The 27,720-nt window shown below is 40.3% G+C and overlaps 1 protein-coding gene across 2 annotated transcripts; it reads right to left on the reverse strand.

The window, feature by feature from the left end:
- Positions 1–5,767: 5,767 nt before the first annotated feature.
- xpot (exportin, tRNA (nuclear export receptor for tRNAs)) lies at positions 5,768–27,613 on the reverse strand. 2 transcript variants are annotated; one of them, XM_088644709.1, is made up of 25 exons: positions 27,451–27,613; positions 25,881–26,017; positions 24,565–24,647; positions 23,735–23,791; positions 21,926–21,995; positions 20,970–21,188; positions 20,473–20,657; positions 19,833–20,001; positions 18,725–18,961; positions 17,969–18,007; positions 17,612–17,674; positions 16,388–16,512; positions 15,287–15,431; positions 14,879–14,998; positions 14,352–14,446; positions 13,847–13,916; positions 13,021–13,262; positions 11,795–12,080; positions 10,712–10,901; positions 9,941–10,057; positions 9,341–9,456; positions 8,962–9,009; positions 8,204–8,275; positions 7,264–7,320; positions 5,768–6,613 (listed from the first exon to the last, which is right to left on the reverse strand). In XM_088644709.1, the coding sequence occupies exons 2-25, from the start codon at positions 25,938–25,940 to the stop codon at positions 6,587–6,589; spliced, it is 2,892 nt and encodes a 963-aa protein (XP_088500835.1). In that variant the 5' UTR covers positions 25,941–26,017; positions 27,451–27,613; the 3' UTR covers positions 5,768–6,586. The 2 variants fall into 2 exon arrangements, with proteins under 2 accessions (XP_088500835.1, XP_088500834.1); XM_088644708.1 differs by having other exon boundaries at positions 16,379–16,512.
- Between the last annotated feature and the right edge of the window lie 107 nt (positions 27,614–27,720).

The following is a 27,720-nucleotide window of genomic DNA, read 5'->3' on the forward strand; positions in this document are numbered from 1 at the left end:
GTGTGTGTTGCTTTATTTAGTCGAAAACCAGGATCCCATTTTTTTCCTCCAGCTTGTATTTCTGTTGGTGTCTATCCAACTTCTGTTATCCCACCGGTCTGTCCCTCATGTCTCCTTCTTGGCCCTCTGACTTCCACAGAATTCCAGACCTGCTTTCTGTGATGTGTAGCCACCCCCCTTCTCACCGAAGTTTTATATTTGTAACAAGGGTGTCCAGTTCTTCTTCAAGCTGCACACTAAATTGCATTTTCCCTCTTTGCCTACTTTTTGTTTCTGCCTACTTATTTGCCATTTTATTTTCATTAAGTTAATTGGACGTTAGCCTTTTTTCGTGGCTTGCAAAGCAATAGTCTGATGCAAAGTGTCTTGATCTGCCATACGCATTAATACCACATGTGCACAGCTCCATATAGTACATTCGATATCACAAGTGCAACTAATTAACAAGTTAAGGCTGCTAAATAGTGGTCAAAAAGAGCCTGCTGAGAAGTGGTTACTTTGAAACAAAAGAAAATAGGCTTGCAGTTTATTGGTGATATAATGTTTTAAATGAGCAGGTTGTAAACAGTTTTGACATTCTGATCTTCCAGATTGAGGTATTCATTTCAGGTTTAAGAGCTGAGAATGAAATGTGGCAGAAATATGTGGAAATAATAGATGTTTTCAGTGCACGTAATAACCAGATAACATTTGACGATGCCTACCAATTGTTCTGAATTTCTGACATCTTTAGGGATTGCCTATTCCACTACTGAGTTAAATGCAACACATTCAGGACTCGGGCATTCTTGAGATCTGAGACAAAACAATATTTTTTTTTCTTAATTTAGATTTTTTGGTTTAAACAAAATTTATTAAATGTTTTGACTAGGGTCTTAGCTATCAGACTTTATAAAGGAACAACCTCCTGTTTGAAATAAGTTTTTCTTAAAATTCCTTTTTTGCAGTTGACCACTGAATGTTTTGTCAACTCCATCAGACACAGTAAAAAGCATAGTATTTTAAAATGGTTTCTTCTAAAGAGAATGAAGCCCTTAAGTGTAACACAATGTAAACTTTTTATCAAATATTGTCATAATATTTGTAAAGGTTTTAGAAAAAATCAGCAAGAAAGCATTCTGTGCCAATTATTTTCTAGTAGACTTTGATTTTGAGAAAAAATAATGTAGACATGCTTGAAATATAAAAAATACATACTTCAGTTGTAAAAGACAAGTTTTTCATCAAAATAAACAGTTATATTGCAGTGGTAAATGTCATTTTCTTGAAAATATTGGAAAAAGACCTCTGATGGAGGTGATTATTTGATGGAGTTGACCAGTAAGTGATGAGAATAAATTTCAAAAATTGTTTTACTTCTTAGAACATCAAAAACTGTCTAGACTAATTTGCTTAAACTGACAATTTCTAACTAAAACATAAACCATTTAAGTTTCAGAATACATCTGAATGTTCATTGCCAGGAAATATGAGGTTTAACTTTTATTTACTGGGTCATAGGTGACTAACCGTGTCCGTTCCATGTTCTGTGGATTCTTCCACTCTTCCCCATTACCTGTAAAGCGCTTTGAGTGGAGTGTCTAGAAAAAAGTGCTATATTAGTGTAAGCAATTATTAATTATTATTATTTTCCATTGCTTCCACTGGATGTGCATTTTTTCATACTCAAGGATAAGCTATGTTTCCTTGTTTAGACAAGAAGAGTGCCAAGAAGAAATGCTTCAGTTACTGGGGAGCAGCACACTAGCTGGAAGCTATCATGTAAACCCTGATGCTTTTAAAACATCAAGCATTAAGACTGTATTTTCATGCTGTTGAAACCAACACATTTTCTCATCTCATGGTTTTGCGGCTGTAATATAGAAGGGTCTCAGAGCAAAAGATGAGGTTTAGAGTGGCATTACTTGTAGTGAATTCCTTATGGAGGTTCATCATTGAATCTGTGAGAACCACTCTTTGATGCTTTCTTTTGTTTCTTGTTATTGAGTCATTTTTTTCTGTTGTCATACGTGCAGTTGTGAAAGAATTCTTGTACTTCTTTGGTGAGGAGTTGAAGAAAGTTGTTTTTTTTTTGGTCTGGTTTGATTTGTCTTTGACATTGTCTTATAAGTTATTCCAAATTCTTTGACCTTATGAAGGAGGTGGTATTTTTTTAAAGCGTGCCTGATGCAGTTAAAGCTCGACTCCTTGCTTCAGATTTGTGTTTGTTCAGGCTAAATTCACAAAGTTTCCACAAAGTACTGTGGAAAAGCAGAGTTCTCTTGATTGAGGGATTTCTCAGTGCACTTCCCCTTAACATTTTCTCAGTCATGGTTTCGGGAGACTCAACTACTTTGCTGGAGTAGTACTTTACCTTGCTCTCCTTGCTTCTTAATACTTCTGTCTCTATTAATTTTCTTTAGTCTCACTTTGAAGTCCTTCAGCTCTCTTGCATTGCTTTTCCTGGTTCTTCTTGCCTTCTCTCCTTCAACATACTATCTGCTGCAGCCAGGTTCATTAGAGCTCTGATCCAGTGGACTGTCAGGGGGTGTGTCAGCCAACTGTAGTAGTTTCTTGTGCTAAGCTTTCTCTGCGACTCCACACCTTTCTTTTTTCTCTCTTCTTTCTCTCACTTAAGTCTCCTATTTGTGTTATTTTTCCTTCACTCTTCTCCATCTTTCTCTCTCCTTTTCTAATTCTTGAGCCTTTACTGTCTGGTTGACTGTTAATTCTCTTCCTTCTCTTTTTTGGTATTCCCTGTCTAGCCCTGTGTGCCTAAAATATAAAGGGAGGACTAAATTGTTTTATTTACTGTTTTTATTCATCCACAACAATTTTGTAAAAAAAAAGCTAAACAATTATAGCTAAGATTCTTTGCTGTTTTTAATAGCATATTACAATTATAGTTGATAAAAATGTGCATAATCAACTCCGTTAGCCTTGATGTCAACACCGTACGACGAAATATCTGAAGGATTTGACATTGAACGGAGCTGACAAAATTACATTAGATTTTCTCACACGTTCTCTACAGAGCCTATTATAAAAAGGTCTTTTCGAACTACTGAAATAGTTTTACATTTATTTTTGTTACCCAAAAGACAATGGAGCTGACGTCTTAGGGTTGTTACATGGCCATTTGAAAAATTGTGTTAAATTTATAAAAAAATAAAAAACCTACCAAACCATGAGATGTCACGCACAATGAAACCAGGAAGTCAAAAGGGGGCCCTTGGTTATCTGCCCATTTGTATTCCTGATTTTATAACACTTTTGTAAAAATCTGATGGTGTTGACACTAAAGTTGGGCCACAATTTTTGAGAGACAGCATTTACAGAAAAAACATTTTTATCAAATATGGCTAAATATGAACATGTGCATGTCACTTCTATCAGTCGGTGTAGGTATTTCATTGTTTCAAGAGATTTTGATAGGTTTTTTGTCATTTTGCAATTGTGAACCGTGGTCTAGGACGGGGCATTTTAGCTTCTCCCTGATTATGAAATAAAAAAAATACCCCATAAAGTAGGACAAAGCAACATAGATGCATACAAAAGCATCTAAATATTAATTAAAAACATTTATTTTTCAGCCATTTTAGTAGACTTTATTGGTAGTTCAGGTGGGTAGCTGCATCAGCATGCGTAGGCTACAAAGGAACAATAGGTTTATTCCATGCTGAAAAAAAAGAAGAAAAAACGTTTCGGCCGTGGAGCCTTCTTCAGGTGTGAGAAAGACAGGGCAGTAAGCAAAGGTAATGTAGCGGGAGAACAAAGGTTGGGAGGGAGGAGGAGTGAGAGGTGGGAGCAGGGGACAGAAAGAGAGGCCAATCAAGAGGTGTGAAGTCAGAATAGGTGAAGAGAGATGTGAAATAAACTTCCAATGAATGGAGAAAATTTAGAAGAAAATTAGTCTGTCATTAAGAGAAGGGGGAAGGTGTGATCCTAGCTGCAGGATAATTTTGGTTTCTGTAGTCTTTCTGATGTATGAGTTCGGAAAACTGTCTTTGAGAACACAGACGGAGAGATTAGAGTGGTCATGGCCGTCGGACAGGTTTTGCCCAAATTCTCAAGAATGCCTGGAATAAACTCATTCACATTTCATTGGACTTAAATTATTTGTTAAATGATCTACTTTTATACACCTGTGTCACAGAAAGAGGCATTCTTTCCGAGAGCTTAAAAAATGACCAGGGAAGAGCAAATGAGAAATCCCTTTGTTTCAAATGGTCCTATGCCTGCAACTGAAGAAAAAACACTATATAAAAATCCACCATGAGTATATTCACCCTACAATCGTGTATTCTTAAAATAATTTTACACATAATGAAGCAATGATAATTCTGAAGCCTGCAGGGACTACACAAGTTCACCAATCCATTTTGAGGCAGTTAATCACAATTTTCATAAATTTCAACTCCACTCACTCGGAAAACTGACCAAATATTCACTCAGCATTTCCTGTTTTTTTCTTCAGTGTCAACTGTTCACTGCATGTTATTACTGATCTTGGTACATTATGGTCGCCTGTAAAGAGTCTAGCAAGTCCAAAAGAAAACTGTTTTGATACACATGGATATAATACAAGCTCTAAAAAATGCAGAACAAGTAACAACATGGTAGGTGAATGTGTAGTTTCCTAACTGGGTGACACAGCAAACTGAAATATCCATTTACACAAGTCTGATGCAGTTTTCTCTGTGGAGCAATTATGATACTTTATTTGCACAATCTTTTTTTCCCCCAAAGATGTTTATTAAGGAGATTGTTTTCTTTATGACCGTGATGAACCACCACAGGAAAACGTCAACCACACACGATGACCACTTGAAGTGTAAAAAGGCGTTTCATTTACCATAATACTTCAATCCAGTGTTACAAATATGTAGATGAGCTTTGGGAGGATCATGAAATAGGGCATATTTTTACATCTATACAATTGTTCTTGTTTAGTGGTTGTTTAGAGCTCTACTGTGTTCCAACTTCTGAAATCCCAGGAATTGAATAAATTCTAAAGCGAAAATCCATTTAAACAAAATAAATCATATCGGCTGCATGCTTGTCTTCATCTTGTCTCCAGTCTTCACTGGCAATACCAGCACAAAACTGCTCATTACATCCATTGACCTCAGTAATCCACTAGCAGAGATGCAGGCTGCCTTCAATGAGCCACAGAAGACTTCGTGGGCAGATATTGTCCACTGCTGTCTAAGCCTAAGAATCTGCACGTCACATTCGGACAAATTTCTCAGCTGTTCTTTATCAAAGAAAGTTACCACATTTGGTGTAGCTCATGCAAAAACAGCACCAGCAGCTGTTTTTCAGTCTTTTCTGCTAGAATGCCCTGTGATTAATACTTTCAGACTGACCCAAACTTAAAAAAATGGCCTGCTTAGGAATTATCCAATGTAGTTGAAATGCCCATTTCTGCAGTTGCCACAATATCTCACAAGTGATGCTTCTATACCTGCAGATACCTCACCCTCTGACAATTCAATAATAGCACTAAATAATGATCATTAAATCTCTCACAACATGGCATTTTATGCATTGCAGCTCCAAACTCAGACCAGTTCCTCTGCATGTTGGCTTTGTCAAAAGATGCACTGGTAGAAGTGTCGATTACATGTTGGTGGTTTTTCATTCTGTACAGAGGAAAACATCACAGGGGCAATCTCCAAAAAGCAATCTCCACATACAGTTGGGAACCCAAAGTGGAATCTCTGTAGAATACATTTCATTATCCTTACAACGTGAAGATATATAACAGCATACATAATGCCACAGACAAGTCTCTATTGGTTTATTCAGCCAAAATAAATTCAGATAATTTACCAGTAATTACCTAAGGTTTCAGAAAAGGATAAGTTCATTTCTCAGTGTCACCTGACAATATGCACTGTGATCAGGACATGCACGTTACTGGGCGGATAACACAACAGTTACACATGTAAGGCAACACACAATAAGCCACAGCTATAAGCAGTTATAGCTTAATTTATCATTACTAAACTCTTTAACAAAAAGTCTCCATTTCAGTACATAAAATCAAGTTATCTTATAAACAAAATAAAGTAGACCTCTTTCTCCTTCCCTTATAATGTACACGCCTGCAAAACAATTCCAAGAGGTCTAAAGTCTTAGCTTAAGCCAATCTATTAATTTCATTTAATATTCATCAGTCTTAAACATAAAATGAACCTTTAAATGTTCAAATGTTCTTTTTATATGTATATGCTTTGATTTGGATTAAGTTACTTGACTTAACCATTGGATGTTTTTTCTTCTTTTAGTATCGTTAATAGTTTTTACAGTTCCATTCTCATGAGGTAAATGGAATTTAATACCAAGCCTGTCGACTCTGTCGCTGTGACAGCGGGGGGGGGTCGGGCAGGCCTTGGCCTATAAGGGACAGCACCCTGCCCAATGCAGTCTTGCCTTGTCTGCACCGGTTCCACTTCAGACAGAAAGGCTGGGTTTAATTATGCAAACGGTTAAGTGCAGAAGCAGCTCCTATGCTAAGACTCCGGTTTTTAACATGGCACCGTTAACCCATTCTTTCCCTCCCTTCAGCGATTCTCTGGGTCTCACTCTGTAAGCCTCCACTTTAAAGTCTGGCCCGTTGAAAGAACACCTGTGAATGAGGAAAGAGAATTGAAAGACATTAGTCCTCCTGTCTCCTGCAGCTCCACCTCCTCTGCACGTTGCTGGTCATTGATGTATTACAGATGCCTTTTCATGGTGCAATCTCAAAATGCTTAATAAAGTAAGGTTAAAATAAGATGTTGGTATCTAGCAAAAAAATGCACCATGATTCTTTTAAAACGTTGGTACAATATGGTAAGGATATGGAACATTATCAATATATTATTTGGCACTGTATCTGCTTCTGAGGTCAGAACAAGAATTAGAATTATTCATGAATTATTGACAATAAATACAAGCTATATCGTTTTTCACTATTTTCTGGGCGGGTCTCCAAGAACCCTGCCACAAAGAATATATTACCCGTGGTGCAAACATTTTACCAAACAAGGCTTTGATTGTGCTCTTTCAAAAACACACCCATCATGGACAATTCTGTTGTCTTATCAGAACTACCAAGGTCTAACAGAAAGCACTAAAGGAGGAAGAACCAGAATATTTAGCTTTAATACTTCAACAGCTGTGGACTCAATCTCAGGGCATCTCTCTGAATTGTACGCTAGAGAATTAACTCTGAAGAGCACATCACTTACAGTGGGTTTATTTTGTCTGTTTTCCTAAAACTAATGGGGTGATTACCTTTACATAATTCTTAAACACTTTCGAATCAGGATGTTGAAGCACTTGACAAAATTCCTAGAAGGAAAGAATAAGATATTAGAGCTGCAGACATCTTAATGCATAAGAAAAAGAATGCAATTTGAGAGAAGCAAAAATCCTTATTTCCTGTAATTGTATAACTAGTATTATATTTGCTACACGCTTCATGCTCAAAAATGAATGTACATTAATTTAAAGATATTCAGTAAGACAGTGTAAAAAGGTTGTCTAGACTGGGAAGTTCCAGTTTTGGAAACGTAGATAATTCTTGAAGACTAGCAGAAAGCAAGTCGGAGGTGGGAGTTTTTAATCATGCACTCCCTAACGCATGTGTTTGAAACAAAGCGGTGATGAGCAGTGCAGGCTAACAGCTCCAAGGTTTCGAGTTCAACTCCACACTTGGAATTCTAGTCAAAATGTGTCCTCTTGTGGGGCTTTTCCATGTGCTCTCGTATCCTCCCAATTTCCAACAACATGCCTTTAGCTGGCTCTTTGACACTGTTGTTTTCCCAAATTGCTCTGTGATAGACTGGACTCAGATGAATCGGGTGTGCATTCTGGGATTCTGGGAGAATCATCCACTCCCTCACGTGGATAAACCACTACTGTTCGTGATTAGCTGAACGTGGATAGCTTGTTCTTGCTGTTTACACTACAGGCTTGCTTAGTTCACAAAAAACATATGACCATGGATGAAAGGCCTGCATTCCTTTTATATCATGGACTAAGCTTGTGTGACAAGATGTTTAACCACATCTGCAAACTGCCTGCTGACAACGGTGAACAATAACTGCTGATACACTCACTGGATGTAACTAGGATTTGTTTTCTAAATTAAACAAAATGCGATGCTTATTTCACATTCATTAGTACATAGAAAACATTTATGAAAAAGTACCATTGTTAACAAGATCATTACCTGTATGATCTCAGGGGCTACTTGTAGTGAAGGGAGATATTCTTGCTGTAGATACTGAATAAATTCTGGTCCCTGTAAATTAAAAATAAAGTAAAAGTTAAAGTTTGTACAGCACTTTACTTGCCAAAGCCACAAAGCACTTCACATGTAAAAGAGGACCCACTTCATCCACCACTGAAGTGTCCCACCTGGGTGACACATGGCTGCAGCGTCTCTACAGCAGGGGTGGAGAAGCGAGAGACTGTTTCACCAATTAAATTAAGAGGGAAATTTTAAAAAGCCAAACTGTACAAAAGAATTTAGCCAGACAGTTGGGGTTAACACCCCTACTTTTATGAACAGTGAAATGAGATCTTTATACTAATAATCAGTAATAACTCATCCAGAAGAAGGGAACTCAAAAATCCCACTATTCTCTATATTGGAGCGTTTGTTTAGAAATTGCGATCTAGAGGGAAGAACAGCACATAGCGTTCCATCTACACCACTTATAGGAGCAGCCCAGAGGTCTCCTATCCCTGTACTGAGCAGGCCCAGCCTTGATTAGCTCTCTAATGTGACTGAATCAGGCTGAAAGCTGGTAATGCTGGTATTTCATTTGTTTACATAAAATATATAAACAAATAGCTTCTTTCATTAAAGACCTGAGTTGAAGATTATGTCCAATTCCATGAGGGAAACAAGTCACTTGACAATTCCTTGACAGAATTTTAAACAATACCAAGTCTCCACCTAAACTCACAGAAAATGAATCTTACCCTTTTGAGATGAATCATTTTCAGTGTCAAAGCACATTCTGACAAAGCCTGAAAGCAAATATAACATGTTAAAGTTCACATTTCAGTAGATTGTTTATAATCGCTGTTCAATTGCTTATGTCACTATAAATGTTTGTTTAGAAGAGAGATATTCTTAAATATGCGTTTAGAAGATGAAGATTGCTATACACCGTATATAACAGTATTTCTGACGAGGCTTCGCCCTGCTTTCCCACTTCTCTGAAATGTCACCTACTCTGCAGTTATCAGCCAGAAAATTGCCTTGTTTAACCAACATTCTGGTTGATAACATTTGAGTTTCAAACGAGGCAGAAGCTGGCACACAGGTATGAGTGCCCGAGAGAACTACTGAACATACCAAAACGGTTTGCGCGTCGGACAGATCGAAGGTTGGCTTCATCGGTGCCAGGAAGCACGCAGGAACAATGTGCTTGTAGATGAAATCCACAAATCCCACCAACCCATCCTTCCCTCCTGTCGATGACAAAAACAAAAATCCAATCGGCATTATTAGTTACACTTTTTAACTCAGGCAACAGCAGGGTTACTCTTCTGCAGCTTGAAATTATTATACCTGTTATAACTTCCAAAACCTATCACGCTTAAAGCAAAATAGATTACGAATCTCTGATTTAAAATAGACTTAAGCTTTTAAGCTTTTTTCCCCCCTCAGAATCTCTTACAGATGCAATATAAATAACCCTGTCCCATAATGGTATGGTAACTACCCATCTGATGCAAAAACAATGGTTTCTATAGGGATGTCACAGTCATGCAGGCCATATACTACTAAGAGCTTAATAAGGTACTCTTACTAAAAAAACTAATTTTATGTACAAGGGATTGGTTCTGTTCTTTTCTGAGCTTTGTGATCCTTCCTATTTGTTTTCACCGTTGACCCTTTTTTTCCAAATGTAAAATTCAACTAAATATCCCAGCCTGAAAAAGCACAACTTGCCCCAAAGCTCCACCAGCTTCGACAAGATGACGAAGCAGGTTTTCTGTGCAACGGGGTCCGGGAAGTCCACTGCTCCTTGAATGATGGTGAACAGGACGCGCTCGATGTTTTCAGCTCCTGTGAAGAACAGAGAGAGATGAAACAGAGTGCTGAGCTTTCGAGAAACATGCTGTGCAGGAGGGAGTGGAAAGCCGGACAAACCCAAACCTTCAATTTGGTAAAATCATTTATGGCAAAATTCTATGGAACACTCTCATAAAATATTGTTATTTGTCTGAAGGTCTGGGAACAATAACAATAGGTGGGACAGATATTCTGTCACACATTCAACGTGATAGTGTGTTTAATTGTCCTGTGGAATGTGTGGAATAATAACTGGGATATGTTATTTATGCAGCTCTGCATCAGTCTTTGAAATGGGCCAAAAAGTCTGTTTAAGTACATAAGTAGGAACTAACTAGGTAAAAAGCTTGCTCCTCACAAGGTTGGTAGAGAAGAAGGGATCAACTTCAAAAAACAGAATGAAAACCACCTGAGCCTGAAACAAGCCCACCTGTCACGTACATCATGAGGCTATAGCTTATAAAAAGGGATAGAAAACTTTCAGCAGCTTTTCTGGGGGCAGACCCAGCGCGCCGCTGAATATATCTGAATGTGCGCAGCTCTGTCTCCCGCTCCTCAGTTGAAGGGGGAGCAGCTTCAGCGTCTCAAGTTTCCGGTCTGGGAGAAGCCACGTGCAGCTCGCAGAGACATCGCCGTTCTTCTCCTTACCCTGGTTCCCCATGACCTCGTTCATCCCGCAGCTGGCAATCGTCTGTATGAAGGCGAAGTAGCTCCTCCTCAGCATCTGCTTCTCCATAGCGGCCGTCTGGTCGTTCTCCTCGGCCGGCCGAGCCAGCACCTCGAATATCGCCTGGACGAGGGGCATGAACACCTGCTGCAGGAACGGGGAAACCTGCGCCTGGGAGAAGAACGAGCGTGGTTCTCACTATGAAACCCAGGCTGCAGCCTCACTGAGGCAAGAACATTTTCTTTGAGAAAACAATGCTTCTCCACGGAGAGGCTTTAAAGATATTTTAAAGATACGAGTGGCCAGCCAGCTGAAGTGACAAAAGTGGCGAAAAAGATTCACCTCCCCGAATCCGCTAGTCACCACCAGAGGGCCCCCCAGATGAGAAACTCCGCTCTGCCACTCTTCCCCGACAGCTCTCATCATTAATACCTGCTCTTTTAATTGGGAGCACTGTGTCAAAGTCGCATGCGGCTCCTCTGGCGTTCATGCCAGAACTACGCCACGGGTTGTCAGCTCAGCCGCACCCATTTAATCCTTTACACAGCCTCAACGTTTGCCCTAAAAACCTTCAAAAACACCTACTATGGAGCAACTTCACATCAGATCTCTATCTCTGCCCATTAGACCTTAGGCCAGTGAAAAGCACAGCCTAAACCCATGCCCTGTTACTCCGAGTGCCTGGAGTGCAATTTCACAAGACGTGGTTTTTGCTGTGCCAAACACAAGACGTGCATTTACCACATTTGATGTGGTAGTTGGAGATACAGTCTTGCCTGTGTTTTGACCGCACTTCAATTCCTTTGCTTTCTAGCTGATCTAAGTTGAGAGCCCTGTGTCCTTCATTTCTTGTCATCAGTTGAACCACGTCTAATCGAGGCATTTATCTATAATTGGAGTGCTCCCATCTCTTTCCAGCTCTCCATTAACAACAGAGAATGGAACGGTAGTGCCTAAAGCGATACGGACCACAGTTTCTGTGACTGGGTCCATGTTGAGCTGTGAACTGCGAGCGGGTCTCTAGCGGCAGCCCCAGCTGCATTGTGCCGGGACGCGGCCCGTACCTTGAACTTGGCGGTGATCTGGTTGATGAGCGGGATGAACTCCTGGAGGTCCTTGGCCTCGCAGTCTTTGAGCATGTGCTCGGAGGCCGTGGGGATGAAAGGCAGCACCTCCTCCTCCAGGCAGATGATCATCCTGTGCAGGAAGGTGCGGACCCCGCCGCGCAGCACCTCTTTCTGCACGGGGCAGCTGAGCGCCGGCACGAAGGTCTGCAGACACTCGCGGTACACCTCCGAGCAGCCACACTGCTTCACCGTCTGCTTGTTGCTGAAGGCCTTGCTGGTCCGGCTGCAACGGCAGGTTTGCAAAGCTGGGGTTTTCTTCCACTTGGAATCGCCAGATCTTTCAAGTGTTACCCTGCCCCCCACACCTTTTATTAGTTTGTTTATATGCTTACTGGTGTGTGTTTAGGATGGTGGTGTGTGAATGTGTGGGTTGGATTCTGTCTATTACCAGCTTTTTTATATTTGTATTGTATGTCTTTAATTGAATAAACTCAGTGAACCAAATTCCATGGAACTAGTTATGGCAACAAAGTACTGGAGGGTCTTTATTAAAAGGGCACCTGAGGAGCACAGGGACATACAGCAGGTTTCTCTCAAAGTCTGTGAAGAATACCTAAAAGAAAATCGTTTTTTTTTTAAACTGTCTCACTTCTTATGCTTCCCCACTGTGAGGTAACCACAGACACACAACAGTCACAGTATACAAATATACACACAGTACACTGCACAGTAAATGGCTATTTTCACTGTGTGCTACATTTGCCACATGTTTTAAGGCTTCTCTCCAGCACCAACTCCAGTATCCATATGGAGAGTAAGAGAAACTGCAGGCAGGCTTCTTCTACATGCGTATATTTTGACATACAGCAACCTCCACAACAGTGCCTGACTGGACAGTTATCAGGACTGGAGGAGCTCGGCATCTCTCTTTGACCTCACTGCTGGCCTGCAAGTGCCCTGCAGCAGTTGCCGTTACGTTGAGAGACTCTTGGCAGGCTGACACCCACCCGTTTTATGTGAACACAGGAACTTCTACTCTATGTGAACCTTTGATTCTGCAAAAATTGCAGCAACGTATTCGCTCTACTTGAATATTTCTCTCCTTAGGATAAAGACAGTTTTACGAACAAGTGAAGAAATAAATCTGGATGTTAAATGAATATCCGGAAACAAAAATTCCACATTTGTGCCCGCAGTAGTATTCAACGACACGGTGTCCTTACCTGGCAAAACCCACTGCGTGGTTCAAACAGTCTGCCAGGGCTGCTTGCCTCTCCTCATTCTCTTGCTCCATCAGCAGCTTCTCCAGCAGGATTTTGAATTTCTCCATCAGTGGGGTCAACAGGTTCTTCATCAACACCTGCTTGCGCTCAGCTGGGTATTCGCTGTTTACAATCAGCACCCCTGCTGCCTCAAAGATGAACAGCTGGTCATCGCTGGTCAGTAATGCCTGGAAGCCATTCTCCTGGAAAAACAAAAATGGTCGATTGCTGAAATCAGTCTTCAAAATATGTCAGGAGACTCATCTGAGAGTATCACCATCTGCCTAATAATTATTTAATAGGATGTCCATCCTTTTTAGCACAATGAACACTGAGGAATTTGCTTTCCTCTCACACTTTATTTTCTGAGTCTTCTTTCCTCCTTCCGTGAGATTGATTAGCAGGAGATTAGGAGAAAATGAGCTCATACAGTGTGCAAATGTGGCACCTCTGTGTGTATTGTACGCAATACTAGTTCTCATAAAAATAATACATCAAGTTATCCTGACTTGATGAAACTGACAACTTACTTGCTTATCTTAAAATGTGCATTTTCAGGAAAATTAAGCAATACCAGCAGAGGCACTGTAGGCTAGTGGGCAAAGAGGTGTTCAGACCAGACCAGCTTTACAGAGCCTTTGCCGTTTGTGCATCCAGCAAATGCAGAGACACCCTGCCCTTTGGAACTAAGCTCAAAACAAGTTTTTTGCTGAAATGCCCAAAACGAAGTAACTCATCTTGCCTGATCCACTACAGGCAACACAGCAAGAAAAGGGGAAATACTTACAGCGGGAGAGAGTTCCAAGAGGTCTTGCATCCTATTTAAGATGTCCTCAATAAAGGCATTCATATGCTTGCTAAAGGAAGATATATAACCGTGTTAGTCCTTTAATGAGAGGTGAAAGATTCAGTATGCACATTCTGAAACTGAACGCCAAACCAAAATGTCATGTTTTGAGGGATTTTACCATTTATTTCCTTTTCAGCAGTGGGAAGAAAATTAACTAACTTCAGAACAAACAGTAGCTACAAATCAAATGAATAAGGTGGATGTAGAAGAATTAAATGTGCATCAGTTTTGGTTTGTTGTTTATACAGTTATTAAACTCGGAGGTTTAAGTGCTGTGGACATTGTGTTCTATGTTTTAATCAATTTTGTTTATAAATATGACGGATATTATGCTGACAGGCCCAAAACTGCTTTCTTTCATTGCCTTCTGTCAACACTGTTACTTGGACTGTCAGCCTGTGTCTTGGCATGTCAGTTCTTGAGCGTTGCGCACTACACGTACTTCAGAGACTTCACATATCTGGAGAAGAGATAGGACACCCTGCTTCTCACTTTGGGGCTGCTGTGCCTCAAGCCTCGATGGTCTAAAAACGCCATCTGAGAGGAAAGAGCAAGAAAAAGCAAGTCAACCTTCTATCATTGGTAGGGAAAAGTGTGTACCTTGTCAGAATAAAAAAAAACGTTTTCATCTTAAAGAGAATGAACTGCTTACTGCAGCACATTGCAACTCAAGATAATTCGAAACCGTTTACTTGCTCCTCTGCAATCCATACTCTGAAGAGAGACTGTTTAACACTCGGTATGTCAGAGGTGATTTACAACATTGTAGCTGCTCCTGCTTTCTTCACAATCCCTTTTCAGGGAAACAAAATTAGCTACGGTATGAAACCACACACCATTACAATGAACTTCTAACAGATTTACACCATTTTCTTCTTGAGAGGGCTTAACGGATTCTCGTTCTTCAATGTGGCAATGTGGTAAACTGAAAAACAAACCTTCAGTGTTGAGGCGACACGAGCTACTCACCAATACGTTTGGAATGTGCTGGGGTTCCACGGTGAAAAACTTGTCATAGCGCACCACCGTTTCAAAGAATTCCAGCGTCACAGAAGTGTGCTGGTATTCACTTACTCCACACGTGACAAGCTAGAACAAAGCAGGACAGAACAAGCAGTGACAGTGGGAAACGGTAAATGGGAAAATTCAGCAGAAGTTTAATCCAAGCCAGCAAATACACAACGCAAAAGCCGTTTAGTTCTAAAGACAATTTTCACACCTCCCCTGCCTGTGCACTTCCCTGCCAGTCTTCCGGCTAGGTGTGAGCTTGTGAACGAATATAGCGGTTAAAAGACTTTCTGTTGCTGGAACGGGAGAGTGTGTCCGGCACGGAGGCCAGCCGGCTCTCGGTGTGAAGTGCTGCCGGCGGAGACTTACCGTTCTCATCATGTCCTGCAATGCACTGGCTTTCGCAACGTCGCCGGAGAAGTGTGCACCATGGGAGGCGGGCAGGGCCTCCCCCAACATATACAGCAGCCGTATGGCCACCTCCACTTCCATGAAAGGGGTGCCTTGCCAGCTCCTGCGAGACAACGCCGAACACTGTGCTGGGTCAGGGCATCCAGGATTCGGAATAGTGACCGCCACATTACAGTAACTGGTGTGTTATCTGGCTATTACAATCCCTTCTTCAATAACCGGTGGACATCCCTGGACATGGTCTGGTAATATTCGATATCTCTAAATCCTTGTAGTTTTGGATTCGCTGAGTGGCGGCTCTCTAGCCAGATGCATTGTGGTTTCTGAGTAGCTTTATTACTGCTACAAAACATATCCATTCACTCAAAAAGACAAAGAAGGGAGGAAATGTACCGTATTCAATGAAAGCAATAAAATGAATGTAACAAGCGAAAAGTAGAGTGAGAGTGTAATAGATTCACTGTGACAAATATTCTGGGATTAGGTAAACATTCTTCCCCAAATTTACAAATCTAATCCTAGAATTCCCACACCTGCCAGAATCAAACAACTCCCAGTCGTACTAGGAAAGGGGGGGGGGGGGACTCGGTTGAACTGGTAGCCCAGTATAAAGAACAGTGAGGCTGTCTCTCAATAATGCTCCATATGTTTGTATGTAAATGTATAATGATGTGTCTATATTGTAAATGTTGGCAGATCTTATGTTAATTGTATATGCTTTGGCAGCACTAATTTTTTCATTGGTCATGCCAATAAAGCTTCTTGAATTGAAAGTGAGAGAATTCAGTGTGGGAACTTCAACCTTTTTCAATGTGCAGAAGGCAGAGTTGTTGAAATTTGCTATGGCTTTAGACACCAGTGAGTCAGCTGACAAAAGACAAAATTAGAACTGGGAACTGGATAAAGTGCGGTGTGAGTAGTTTTCACAAAAACATTCCAAAGGAGGTACACTTCTGGAGCAAAGCTGAATTAAAGTATTGTACTGGATAGGTTTTCCATGAACGGGTGTACACCTTGACTTGACTAAGCATCCCATTTCAGCGATCTTACAGAACGTACTGCATCGTAGTGTTGAAGACTCGCCGGACAGCCTCGAGAAGCAGCTCAGGCGACACCTGGGCCAGTCTGTCCAGCAGCAGTTTCAGCTGCTTCCTGTACTCCACAAACATTGCCTCGTCTTCCCCCTGAAGGCCCACAGAGAGAGGGAAAGCACAACATCAGCCCCGTCTTTCACAGGAAACTATCCGCAGGGGCAAGGAAGACAGCCTATCACAAACTCTTAAAAGGAACTAAGAAGCAGTATCTTATGTATAATATGTTCATGGGAACTTCATGTTTTAACATCTCAGAGATTAAACGTTGAATTCATATCACTACTCATTACTAAACTCAAAATAAATTTGCGCTTTCAAAGCACAACCTACATTTTTCAAAATATTTTCCTAAAAAACATCTAAACACCCTGGAGCTCTTTAAACCCAACACAATTATCCCTATATCTCAGCACCGTATTATTTAAAATCAAAATAGGAATACAATTTTGAAAAACAAAATTAAACAGGCCTTTCAACAGTTCGGCACTCAGGGAACTCATTAACCAGTAATAAACCCACCATAACTATATTCAACTGACCTCTGCCCCTTTTCCTACACTAAGAGTAGGAGTGTGTCACCACAGGACAGAAGGCTATGAAGCACTGTCTGAGCCCATCTCCACCCTTTACACAACATAATCACACAGTCAAGTGACAGTGTTCTAAATCTAGCACAAGCTCCGGCATTGGTGTAAAGTGTGAATTTACTGAGAAAGGAGAATCAGTGACATACAGCTCTGATGTCACTATGCACCACTCCGATAGAAAGGAACCATTTGACAGCCTACTACTGTGCGGATTACAATGTTCCCTAACTCACTTGGGACTTTGTAGAGTTCTAAGAATTTTATTCAAATATATAATTCGCAAGCAGAACTGTATGCTTTCATATGTTAAGCAGATCCCAATTCATCTGCCATGCTCCCCCCCCCCCTCCATTAAATTCGTAAGAGTAACCTGTAATGTCCAGCTTTCAGCCTCTGCTGAAACAGGTACTGGACAATGTTTCTCCAAGTTGATTAAAGCAAGGCTCTTGTTGGATCATCTAAAGTATCTCGTGTTTCCAACCTGGTTAGGCTCACAAGGTGGAGTTTGTTTTGAAGAGCACCAGGGCAACAGTCCATAAAGGAAAATATTTAGAATACAAATAGAAAACACTCAAATTTAAAAACATGGCTAAATAGGTTACCTCATTTTCAAAATTATATTCATCATCATAGGTCAGTTTCTTCATGACAGCAAGCATGATAGCCTGTTGAAATAATTATACTTGTGAAAAATGCATCCAAAAGATTTCAACTGCTAAAACACAATACTCGACATGTTAAGAAATCCCTAACAAGCAAACCTCAAAGAGAATCATTTAGTATTTTCTAGCTTACACCTATTTTATTCACTCCAATTTCAAAAACACTTAATATTCTAACTTTACAGCTATGCTTTAGAATACAGAGGTTTGAAAGTAAGAAATCTGTTGAAGTACAGACAATGCATTAACAATGCAGGACAGTACAATGAATTCCCTCTATAATTAGACACACCTTACCTCAACACTGGCTTTCTGCTGGTCCGTCAGAAGTGGTAGCTACATCAAGAAGAAAAGAAATTAATAGAAGTCATCAAATTTAGGTCACACAACAGTGTTGGTTCAATTACTGCCCATGGTTCAGTTATACAAATTTTACTGAAAACATGAATCTAAGAAGAAAATGCATTTAATATGCAGATAATTACAGATAACACTAATTGTCTTTTTATTTTTAATTAAACGTTTTAGATCAAATTATACTGAAATGAATACTTCACAAGAAGGTTTTCATGCATTTACAAAATTCAGTCTAGAAAATTTTGCTCATAGACAGCTCTTGTATTACTATTATTTCTGACATTTTTAGCCAAAGCAACTCCACTGTGAAAATGTATAATGAATCCACAGGAAGGCGTAATTATTAAAAAGTCATCTAAGCACACCCTTTTTCATTCTTATGAAAGAAAAAATGTCCATCAAAAGTGTTAGAAATATGGCATGCAAGTACTTAGTAACATAACTAATAGTTTTGTAAACTTTTTTGCCAAATTAAATCGAACGAATAGAAAAGATAAGATTTTTATTGTTCCCTGAGGGAATTTTTTTTATGGACACTCAAAGGTCAAATCTCTCCCCTGTAATCTTCCTCATCAATACCATTTTAAAAACAGTCCATTTGCTGAATAAACTGTGAGAAAATGCGATCGAATTTTGACGTTTGCTCTGTCAGTTGCAGTAATGTAACTGTAACCCAGAGGTTCTAGAAGGGCCCACCTGTTTCAAAATGTGCAGGTAGTCGTAACAGAAACCCACAATGTTGGAGGAGATGTCATCGTCTTCGTGAATGAGTAACTGCAGCATCAGGGGAAACTTGGCCTCCAAGGCTTGGAGAGTGTCCTGGGCGTTCTTTATGTCTCCGGTTTTCACAAGCTTCGTCCAGCTAACAATAAGTGACTGCCCCATTCCATTGACCAGTTTGGAGAATTTGGCCAAAAAGTCCACGTCTTCCTCCTGCAAAAGGTCAAACTCTAAAGAGCTGTGTTTTTGACCTCTGTTTTTATTTCACTCCAGCGTGGTTCACATGTGGCACAGCCAAAGATGTTACTTCTCTGCAAAAAAAGCTGTCAGCGACGCAGTGACCACTTGCGTGGCCCACAGATGAACATCTCACCGACTCACTTTTTTCCTGCCAAAACAAGTGCAGGTTAACATCCCTAGCTGTACCCCAGAGGCCAGCTCGGAGTGAAAGTCTTGCGAAAAACAATATCTTGAATAGAGCACCAGTCGCAAATGCGAACCTTGGTCATTGGTAACTGTAAGTTACATTGTAATATGATCGTAATACAAAATCTTGAATCACACAAACACTGATCACTCTTTATCAGTAAAGTGCCATTTACACCAAACTGCTAAAGAAGTTAAATGTTCAATTGTATGTTTTAAATGAATCACTGTACAGTCAAGCTGACGACTAGCAGATTTAGTGGGGCCAAACACATTATCCCCAATTTACCAGACAAGTCAGGGTGCAACTTTAAACACAAAATATTATTTTTTGCTACATTTCATCAAAAATGAGCGTATGCTGAGAAAATGTTTGACATGTTAATTGAACAGTCTTGATTAGTTTTTTAGTCACATTACTTGGTCCTTCCCACTTAGGTTCAATATGATCAAATATTAAAACTGCCTCTAAGGGTACAATGATGAAGTCCTGGTTTGCCTGGCTCCTTTTGAGTCCCAGCACGACAAAAAAAAAAGTTTTACACTTGGAACCAAACTCAACATTAACTCCCAAGACCACCATTTCTTTCCTGTGTAGAATTAAAACACAAAGGGCGGGACAGTCACTGACTGCATTATGAAAAGAACGACCTCGTACTTGTTCAATATTGAAGAAGCCAGCTGACTGAAGAACTTGACAGAGAGATTCCACCAGCTTGGTCTTGTCAACAGGGTCCATGCCCTTATTGACTATCTCAAACAGACAGTCGCAGGCCTCCTCTCGAAGCACCTCCACTGACATATGGCCCAGCAGCATGTTCACAAACCTGCAATTCAAAGACACAGGCTTCAAGAGGCCTTCCTGGACACGGTCTCATAATCAGATTCTAAAGAGACATACAGCAATACCTCGCTTAGCGCTGGGGAGGTATTGCGAAGCAAGGAGTTAGAGTAGGAATAGGCTGTAATAGGGGCAATTCTAGCACAGGCTCAATTAAGATGTATCCCAAGGAGCACTACTGCTTACATATAAGCGATTTTTCAGGGCTTCATTGTTGTTGTGGAAACAGTATTGCTGATATTGCTATAATGGTGACCTGCATCACTGTCACTGCTCAACAGCAACAGAAACCCATGAAATATCCAGTTCTTCAGGTGATGTGATTAAACAAGAAGAAAATACACATGGAATCTCCTGGTGTCATTCTCGATGGGGAAAAATTAGGTAGGCCTTGCACAGGAAGCAACAAAAATGTTCGCAAAAAGCATACAAACGCAGGAAGGAGTGGCGTCCATACCTGTCATTGGCAATGAGGCTGAGGTCTATCCATGAAACGTAAGCACCAACTACTTCCAGGCACTGGCAGGTCAGCTCGGAGTTAGTGTGCTGATATGTCTGCAGGATCTGGAACCATGACTCCACCAGGTTGGGAATGCACTGCTCCCTCATGGTGTCTTTAATAAGAGTGTTTCTGCGGGTCTCCTGCAAAGAACTCAGAATAAACTCATCTTCCCCAAAGAACTGTTCTTCAGAGAATTATCCAAAGTGTTCACTACACTTATTAGTCAAGGCAAATATGCTGAAATCCTCCATTCAGTTTCACTAAGAGTGTTATAAATCAGAATTAAAGAGTTGTCTAGAGTAATTCCACATCCATAAATGATCTGAGGAATAAACTGAAGTCCTACGTGGGAAATGGGATGCAGACATTAACCAGCACGAAAGGGAAAGAACCCCAGGCCGGTTTTTTAGAATAAATAATTGCATAACCTTGCAAGTCCTTTAAAATGTTACCTCGGGAGTATGAGCAATATCTCTGTCCACTACTTCCTCGTCGATCGCCATTAGCATCCTCAGGTACAAGTCCAGCCCCCGAGGGTTCAGGCCCACAACCGTGAGGATGTCAAAGAAGAACTTGGGCCACTTGGTGAGATACTCCGTCACAAACATCAGGGCAAACACCTGGGCGGCCTTGTTGCGGATGAACACCTTTTCAGGCTGGGCGTTTATGAGCTAGAAAAAAAGTTTCCAGAGCAGACAGGAGTTTATGATGGATTACCAACACTAGGAAGTAAACACATGGCGCGTCAGGAGAGACTGAATAGTCAACAACTCACAAGGTTTGGTTAGAGAAAACAAAATCGACAGTCTTCAGTTTGAACACATGCTGTTGAATAAACAAAGGGAAAGACCCTTGAAACGTACGGCAGAGAGCCTTAGCGACCCCGTGGGACACTGCCAGCGGCCATGCCTGGGGACATGAGTGTACAAACAGGGTCAGTGGAGCTCCCTGGGGCTGAGGAATACACAAGGCTTCATTTCTCCACAACAACCCAGTTAGCAGCACCTCCTGAGGCCCAGGGAGTTGACTCTGGTCTCCCAGGTATTACAGAGCTTTATCTCAGCAAACCCCCATTATAGTAATTTTTGAATTTTGCGAGCACAAAAACATTTTTGTACTTTTTACCACACAAAAGGGTTGCAGATTCCTTCTCTTATAAGGAAAAGGTATTTAAGCTCTAGCAACAGATAATGTTTTAACCACTTTGCTTATATTTTTTCTTATTTGGTATAGAAAAATCTATTTATAAGTTAGGTATTTATCAGTCACTATGCCCTGGCAAAGTTTTCCTAAAAATCAAAGCTTCCTGTTCTTTGTAACAGAGAAAAACAAATGGGAGTAGTCATTATTTCAAGTTATCAAAATTTCAATCTACCACAGATCTGTGCAAAGACACAAGACAACTTACCTGGGACTGTAGCCATTTCACTAGGGTTTCTCTAATAAGCTGATGCTGTGCAGCGCTAAGGACAGCATATCTAGAAATAAAAAAACACCAACCGTTAATTGACAGTCCTTTATTTCATAAAATCACTTTCATACAATCATGTAAATGTTAAAAAAAAGGCATTATCAAACAAATAACTTCAGAAACCTTCATCAGAAATGGAATAAGAATTGACTTATTTACAAAACACTGATTTTTGCATCACATTCAAAGCTTTGAAACATATCTAATGCTAAAAAGGTGGCTCACAAATGTAGCTGAAGTTTTTTCACAAATATCTAAATTACTTGACGTATATCAATAGCAAGTAACAAAGATGATGAAGCAGTCTAAAATTTTTCACGTGCAAACTAAGCCCAATGTGTACATAAAATGGATTTTCACACTTGCTTAATGTCACTTAAAGGTATACAGATATAGCTCATTACACTGTGTAAATATGGGAAACGGAACAGTCAGAAGCACAGCATACTGGAAAAAACAGGATTAGGGAAACAGACCTCAAGACACAAAGAAATCAACATCCTGCATCGTGTGCGTTATTGCACTGATAAAACCAGGCTTCTGACAACCTTAAAATTAATGTGTCACCTTCGCAACCAAACACTGAACATTTACTAAATAAAGTGATGTTTATTTCATTGCCTGCTGTCTGTGGTCTATAAAAACTTTAAATAAAATTAAGATGGCTCAACTTGTGTTACGATAGCATCTTTAAAAACTGGCAGCCTGATTTCATCAGATCTCAGAAGCTAAGCAGGGCTGAGCCTGGCCAGTACTGGGATGGGAGGCCTGCCTGCAAGGAAAACCAGGTTGCTGCTGTAAATGGGGTTGGTGGAGCAGTAGGTGGCACTCTTGCTTCGAGACCAGAATTTGCAAACCAATGCCCCATTATGGTGAACAGGGATACTGTTCTGCAAGAGGTGCTCTCCTTCAGATGAGATGTTAAACCAAAATCATGACTGACATCACAACGATATACTTGGTCTTTAAAAGAGTCTGTAGAGCAGTGTGTAAGACTAGGGGTGTTAATCCCAGCACCCTGGATAAATTTCAGCCTGGACTTCCACAATCTCATCTCAATTGTCCACCTTAATTCAACTGGTGAAGCGTTTTCTCACTCTTCCACCAGGATGCTGGAGCATAAGGCAGGAGCTTCGCTTCAGTCAGATGAAGTTGGATCCCACTTATATTTGTTGGGGAGCTGGAGCCTATTCAGGCAGGAACAGGCGCAAGGCAGGATACACCCTGGATAGGATACCAGTCCACCACAGACAGAGACCAGCAGGCACTCACAATGGGGCCATTTAACCCACCAGTATGCTTTTGGACTGTGGAAGGAAGCCAGAGCACGTGAAGGAAACTCACGTGAAGATAGGGAGACCTTACAAAGTCCATACAGATGGCACCCCAGGTCTGGAACTGAACCCAAGGCTGCAGTATTGTAATGCTAACCACTGCATCACCATGCCCCCCCACTTCAATCAATTTGGATGAAAAGTGCCACGTAAATCAACTAAATGTTCTTATATCCACTACACTGAAGTGATACCAGCAACATACTTAATTAGCCTTGTTTTTTTCTCAACCAGAATCTAAGAAGGAAAATGTGCAAGATGTTTGAATAATGTTTTTGTATAAACATTTGTCCACTTTTCTCCATTGATGTGAAACAAATTATATTTAATGTCCTGTTAACACAAACATTTCTTAAAACCATAGAACTGCACCACCAAGAAAAAAAAAACAGGTCAAATTTTGTGATCCTACCTGAACTTGATCTGATGTTCCAGCACTTGAAAACAGAAGAACTTCACGTGGTCATCGCTGAGGGAAAAAAAAAGAACAGCACATTAAAGTAGGATTTGGTACAATGGAAAAACATGTCTCACTCTTACAAGAACTTCCACACAGTTGAAACTACAAGAAAGGCATCAAAGTTCAAAAAGAAGGAGGATGACATGAAAGCAAAGGCATGAAAATCTGAATTTCAGCTGAAGGAAAGGATCAAGTCCTAATTTGATACATTTTTAAGCCAAACACATAGAAGACAATTCCATACAAAAGAAAGAAACAAGCGTAATGCCTGAGAAGATAGTTGAGGCAGGAGGACAGGCAACACTGCGGAGTAAACATTAGGGCTCTGGACTCAGAATTCGCAGGCCGTGGGTTCAAATCCTGGGCACTGCTGTTGTATGCTTGACCAAGACATTTCATTCATATAGCTGCAGTGAAATGCCCAGTTGTGCAAAGCAAGGAAAACCTAAGCATGTCATCACAAAAAATTAATAATAAGGATTTAGGGATTGGAGGCCCCACAAAATAACCAAAAGCCCCAATTCATCACTGAAGATGTGTGTACTATAGCGGCTCTGCAACTCTCATCCACAACTCACAACCATCAACTCCAACAAGAGTTATGCCGATTACGTATCGCACGGAACAAAAGGAATTGAAATTCCTTTGAAAATTCCTTGGAATTGAAAGCGCTGGACAGCTGTCAGCATGTTTTGGATTAATTTGTCACTTAGCAATTAGAAAAATTACAATCTGCTGTTAACTCTGTCCAAAAGGGCAGAGCAGTTTATCTCATAACGTACCTGTAAATCCCTTTGGCTAAGGCCTCGGCACACACCTGCCAAGCATCTTGAGACTGTTTCAGCTGTTCAAAATAAGCCGAGGCCTGGAAGAGAGTCAGTCAATCACCAAACTGCGTGGAGCGGCTGGTTCAGCTCTCGTCTATGTACATTACCTGAGTTAACAACTATCACCTTACAAGAGCCTAGGTGTCTTTTCAAAGGTTTCGATTCTTCCTTCCTATTTATGAGTCACAAGCTCATGTGACTTCACATTCTTGGAAATCTTTACCGTGAACAAGGTATCACAAAAAATCACAGGGTAATCACACTGCTTAAACACACACAAACACAACATGAAAAACAATTAGTAATGACTATTCTTTTAAAAATAAACGTCAAGATTAGTAAAGCAAAGACAAGAGTCAAAGGCTGTGTCCACTACAACACACTGGCCCTGCAATTGCAGCCTAATCAAGAACAGTGCATGAGAAAAGATGTCTTTAGTTTTTATTTAAAAAAAAAAACTTTCATTAACCAAGCAAAAAGCTAGAGTTTAAAGGGGATCATGCAGTCCTGAATGAATATTATCTGGCAGTCTGTGTTACTGAATACTCAGCTAATTAAGACAAAAATCAGCCTAGCCTGGAGTTCACTGTATGAAATTAAATTTGTACCATGTCACTCAGAGTGCAGATCAGAGTCATTACGTTCTTTCACTTCATTAGTTTTAAACCAATGATTCGCAGCTTTGTTACTGGGCAACTGTGTGGCCTTGGTATTTGTTCCAACTATAATCTTTACTTAAGACTAATTGGCTTCTTCACTTTTAACGACTTGCTTGACTGGGGCTTTTCCACACAATTCTGCTGCTGACTTCATGGCTTCGGTTGGGGAAATCCATCTTTATTTGCTGAACCACTTCAGAAGCCACCACTATTAATATTGATTTTATTCGGACACTGCAAGACTTTGGGTATCACTGAAGCACTCTAAATTAAGATTTAGATTGAAATTCTGAAGCCACTGGAAAATTCTGCAGACTGTAGATAATGGAAAATGGACAGAAGGCCCAAATGTTGCTGCTGTTAACAGGTGCAACAAGAAAACAACATGGCCATTAACGTGCAATCACACCTGCTTAATTTATACAAACAAAAACAAATATTTGATTTTAATCATTTAATTTTTCAGTATACTGTCAGCTCCTAATGAATTATTTTGCAAAGTTATCTTCCTTTACTCACATTCTAAAAAACGTGTTTTGCCAATACAATGAACACTAACTTTTTTTGCAGAATCATAGTACACAAGTATTCTAGCCTGGGTACTTTCCTTACCCTCTGTCTATAGCTGGCATCTGCATTTGCGTTCAGCCCCAAAAGAGCTTGCTCATCCATTATAGCGACAGATCTACTGGGTACCTATTTTCCACTTTAGGTTTGCTCCCTTCTCCCCGCATGTGGGACACACACATCTGCGAACAAAAGGCACACGAGCATGAAAGATGGTATTTGCATGAACAATGACACAGCTTACCTCAGCAGAAACGCACAGTGACAAGAAGAGTAGTGGACACACTGCAAGAGCTACCAGCTTTAAAATATTAAAGGTTTTCTCTCCAAACCACACAGGGACCTGTGTATCTGATCACTAAACCTTAATTTAACAAATTCATTAAAAATGCAGCAAAGGAAACATCTTCACAATTAAGCTATTAGTCCAAAATATTCAGCATTTAAATCCACACTTTATAAAATACTGTTCAAGTCCACAGAGATCTCTGCTACATACCATGGAATAGTAAAAAAAAACATTGGGATTTTTTTAAACAACATTGTGTCAGATTAGAAATGACATATTTTGCATGCTGAACTACAGTACCTGATAACATGATTTAATACTTATCTATGTTACTGCATGTATGTTACAAATAAAACAGCAAGAGAATTGAATTTTATTGCTACTTGTTTTAAATGTTATTTAAAATACAAGAGCATCCAAACGTTCTATATATTCAGCCTCATACAGTGGCATTCAAGCAGGGTGCCGGGAATGTATGGGTCTTCAAAGACTGTTCTTGGGGTCCCCAGAAAAAGATGTGAGGTTTTCACCATATTTCAACTGTGAAAATTAAACCATCCTGTCACGCAATGTAACTGGCTATGATCTACTCTCCGGAAGTTTTTAAACTAACATTTTACAATACAGTTCATCAACGTATTATTTAAAACAATTACAAACTTCTATCTAATTCTGGCTAAACTGGATACCCTTTTTAAAAAAGTATTTCTGAAAATGGCTGAAAAGTCCTAGTTCAATAAATAAGCAAACTTTCTGCTTTTCTGGAGTAATTCATAGTTCTACAAACACGTTTCCGAGCATATGAACATGTGATACACATTGCTAACCTAGTTAAAAATCAAGCTCTTTCAGACCTAAGCTCTCATGAAACAAACAATTCGATTACATATGTTTCACAGGCAATCACAAATTGATCCTGGTGGCACACAGGTACTTTGTTGCTTGTTTAACTAACAATCTCTACGGTATTTGACCAAATACAAGTATCGCCACTCCTCGCAACTTTTCATATGATGAGGTTGTGATGTAAACGACTCTTAAAAGCAATTTAGATGAACATGTCGCATGCGCTCTTAGTTTTTTTTTAAACAAAATGTTAGATCCCGTGATGAAACTACACATTGTATTTAACAACGTGAACTGCGAACTGTCTCATCCAGCACAGCCCAGTCCGATCGGCTCTGGTCTCCCGCACGGCAAGTACATCAGCACGCCTATCCTGTGCCAGTGCAGGAAAGGGGGAAAAAACACTGAAGCAAAGTTTTAAAGGCGGCCTTACGCTCCTAGAACGGTTTCAAATGAATCAAAACGGAAACCATAAATTACCTTTCTGATGGTTTTATTTCATCGTCCCTTTTTATTGACTCAAAGCAAGCTGAATCCGTAACAATCTGGGCTTTACACGGTGAGCACTGTGAACGGCGTTGAATGGTTTTGTGCTGCGTGTCGGCTCAATGCGGACGGAAATCAGAGACGCAAACCTTGCTCTGGGTCACGACCACAGGAAGAGATTCTTTCTCGGTGCTGGTGCATGTTGTTGAAAGGCAGGCGCAATACCGGGGACTAGAGCCCCGAGACGTTGAAAGCATTTTTTTG

This window comes from Lepisosteus platostomus, chromosome 9 (assembly GCF_059453375.1).
Source record: "Lepisosteus platostomus isolate fLepPlt1 chromosome 9, fLepPlt1.hap1, whole genome shotgun sequence".
Taxonomy (NCBI): Eukaryota; Metazoa; Chordata; class Actinopteri; order Semionotiformes; family Lepisosteidae; genus Lepisosteus; species Lepisosteus platostomus.

Bases quoted from the DNA above. Each gene is read 5' to 3' on its own strand.
- xpot (XM_088644708.1), bottom strand. From the start codon at position 25,940: ATGGATGAGCAAGCTCTTTTGGGGCTGAACGCAAATGCAGATGCCAGC. The intron at 20,658-20,969 runs GTAACATTTTAA...AGTTCTTTGCAG, and splicing joins ATATTGCTCATACTCCCGAG to GAGACCCGCAGAAACACTCT. The intron at 18,008-18,724 runs GTGGGCCCTTCT...TTCTTGATGTAG, and splicing joins ACCTGCACATTTTGAAACAG to CTACCACTTCTGACGGACCA.